General features: G+C 37.8%; 1 protein-coding gene across 1 annotated transcript; it reads right to left on the minus strand.

The window, feature by feature from the left end:
* Window positions 1-1502: 1502 nt before the first annotated feature.
* On the minus strand, window positions 1503-2444 carry LOC130829184 (olfactory receptor 8D1-like). The gene has a single exon (XM_057695443.1). It carries the CDS (start codon window positions 2442-2444, stop codon window positions 1503-1505), a length of 942 nt encoding a protein of 313 aa, XP_057551426.1.
* Between the last annotated feature and the right edge of the window lie 355 nt (window positions 2445-2799).

The following is a 2799-nucleotide window of genomic DNA, read 5'->3' on the forward strand; positions in this document are numbered from 1 at the left end:
ACATAGATTCTCATCCGTCATCCATTTTGATGTTCAAATTGTCCTATATTTGTACAGTAGGAGCTCCTTCCTTCTTGACACATGTCTGTAAATGTTGGGCACTTACTTACACTATGAAATACTAAGATGTTCTAGGCTCATCTTGAATTTTAGATATCCCACCTTGGAATTTGCCTTTTCTCCATTATCTTGATTTCTTTTAGTGGGGTATGATATTTAGAAACCAAATATTATTGGATGATAGGTATGATCTTTGTCGTTTGGATTTCATTGTTTCTAGGCCTATTCAACAGAAAGAGCAAGAGTTATCTAATTCATCAGATCAGGTTATTTTTCTGTTCAAACCCTTCAGTGGCTTCCCATTTCACTTAAAGGAACAGTCAAAGCTTTCAAACTTTCCCATAAAGCCCTACAGATTTTGCTTCAGAGATTATATTTGTGTTCTCTTTGCCTGAAATTTCTTAGCTCAGTCACATAACTTGATTCCTCATCTCCCTCAAGGTTCTATTAAATATTATATTTAATTGATTCTGACCTTTACAGTTATAAGAGCAAGCATCCCCCCTTCTCATCACCCAGTCCCCTTCTCTGCTTTGGTTTACTCCATTGCACTTATCAGCATTGGACAGACTATGTATTGTCTTGTTCATTATTTGCTCCCTATGAGGGTAGGAGTTTTATTCTGTGCGGCACATAGTTGTCTAGCAAATATTGATTGATCGAGTGATTGACTGGCTGAGTGAACTATAATGGTGTAGTGAGGCTGAGGAATTATTCTGACTAGTGCGAGAATAAATACAGAATGATTAAGGAAGTCATCCAGAAGAAAGTCATCTTGAGATCCAAAGTCAAATTATGCAATAAGTTGGAAAGAAAATATGTAAATTAAAATTACAGTGAAAATTTAAAATCGTAAATCATTTTGTCCCTTTCTGCCATGCCCATCCCAACCTCCACCCTGTTTGAGACCTCCACAAGACAGATCACATTTTTGATGGTTATAACAATGGCTAGAAGTCTTATGAAAATACTATTTCTTCTTATTTGCTACCAAGTAGATTCCCTTAAAAATTCTACTAAGAAATGTACATTGATTCTATAACCCTGTTTTGCCTTAAAATGCTACCTGAATGGATTTACACATTCAGCCATCATTAGACATTATAACTTTAACATAGGATGTTTGGTCAGGAATTTTCAGTTTAGCAAGAAAAATTACAAAAATGAACAGTTCTGAGATACCTATAAGCTTAAATCAGTGGGGAAGCGTGTAGGCTAAGAAGTTTGTTTCTTGAGTTGCTAGGAGACTAAGGAGAGTAAAAGGACACTAGGTATTGGGAATAGGGGTATCTAAAAAAGAAATGAGGATTGCCAAAAATAAATCATTCAGACATTTTAGTGATAAATGCCCTTGATTTGAAGCTAAATACTTACTCTTAAAAACAAGCTAAAATTAAACATTAAGATCTATTTGTGCTATTTCTTTAAAAAAGTGCTGTTTTCTAAACAGATCTGGAAAGTATCCCACCATTCAGAGCTTTTTTTAGGGATTCTTTGACATCCTTGTTCCTAAGGCTGTAGATAAGGGGGTTAAGCATGGGAATCACTGTGGTATAAAACAGAGAGGCTACCTTCTCTTGTGTTGTGTCACTGGTAGATGGTTTAAAATACATGAAGATGATGGAGCCATAGAAGACCGCAACAGCTGTAAGGTGGGAGCTGCAGGTACTGAAAGCTTTAGATCTGCCTTCAGATGAGTGGTTGTGCAAAATGCTGGAAAGGATGAAGACATAAGAGATGAAGATGGCTGCAGCACATGCAAAGACATGGAATCCAACCAAAATCATCACCAAAAGTTCCTTGGTGTAGTCTCTTGAACAAGATATATCCAGGAGAGGAAGGATGTCACAGAAGTAATGGTGGATGACATTAGCTCCACAGAAGGAGCGACTAGATATGTAGCTGGTATGAACCAAAGCTCCAACAGCCCCCACTATATACACACCGGTGACCAGTTGAAAACAGACTCTGCGGGACACGGTAACGTTATAGAGCAAGGGGTTACAGATGGCAACATAACGATCATATGCCATGGCAGTCAGCATGTAGGAGTCATCAATTCCAAAGAAGCAGAAGAAAAAGAGCTGGACAAAGCACTCAGGTAAAGAAGTGTAATTCTTCTCTGACATGAAGTTCACCAACATCTTTGGAATTATGACAGAGGAGTAGCAGAGATCTATGAAAGACAAATTACTGAGAAAATAATACATGGGCATGTGAAGCTGAGAACTGATCCTGATTAAAAAGGCAGAGCCCAAGTTTCCCACCATGGAGACAACGTAGATCAAAAGAAACAGGAAAAAGAGAGGCAGCTGGAGTCCTGGCTGGTCTGTTAATCCCTCGAGGATAAACTCAGTTACTGAAGAATGATTTCCTGTTTCCATTTTTCTCCCAGTGTTGTTTTGCGAAGAGGTTCTCATTAGAGAAACATTGTCATCTGGCAGGACTTGATGATCCAAAATCTGATGAATGACATCATTTCTAACTGACACAGAATTTTGGGAAACAAGAGATGAAAATCTACTTTTGATTGAAGACGTTGATGCTTCATTTAGCTCCAGTTTTTATTACTCCCATGTGACATTTAGGAGTGAAAATCATTTTCTCTCCACAAACTGAATTTTAGATTCCCCTATAAATGGAAAATCACCCTTCGATAATTCAGACTCCTTTAGAGAAACTGTACAGAGCTGCTACTCTGTTTTACTGATGTTCAATCTGTGAAAATTTGTGCTCTCT

The sequence above is a fragment of the Hippopotamus amphibius genome, chromosome 9 (assembly GCF_030028045.1).
Source record: "Hippopotamus amphibius kiboko isolate mHipAmp2 chromosome 9, mHipAmp2.hap2, whole genome shotgun sequence".
Taxonomy (NCBI): Eukaryota; Metazoa; Chordata; class Mammalia; order Artiodactyla; family Hippopotamidae; genus Hippopotamus; species Hippopotamus amphibius.

Bases quoted from the DNA above. Each gene is read 5' to 3' on its own strand.
- LOC130829184 (XM_057695443.1), bottom strand. From the start codon at position 2,444: ATGGAAACAGGAAATCATTCTTCAGTAACTGAGTTTATCCTCGAGGGA.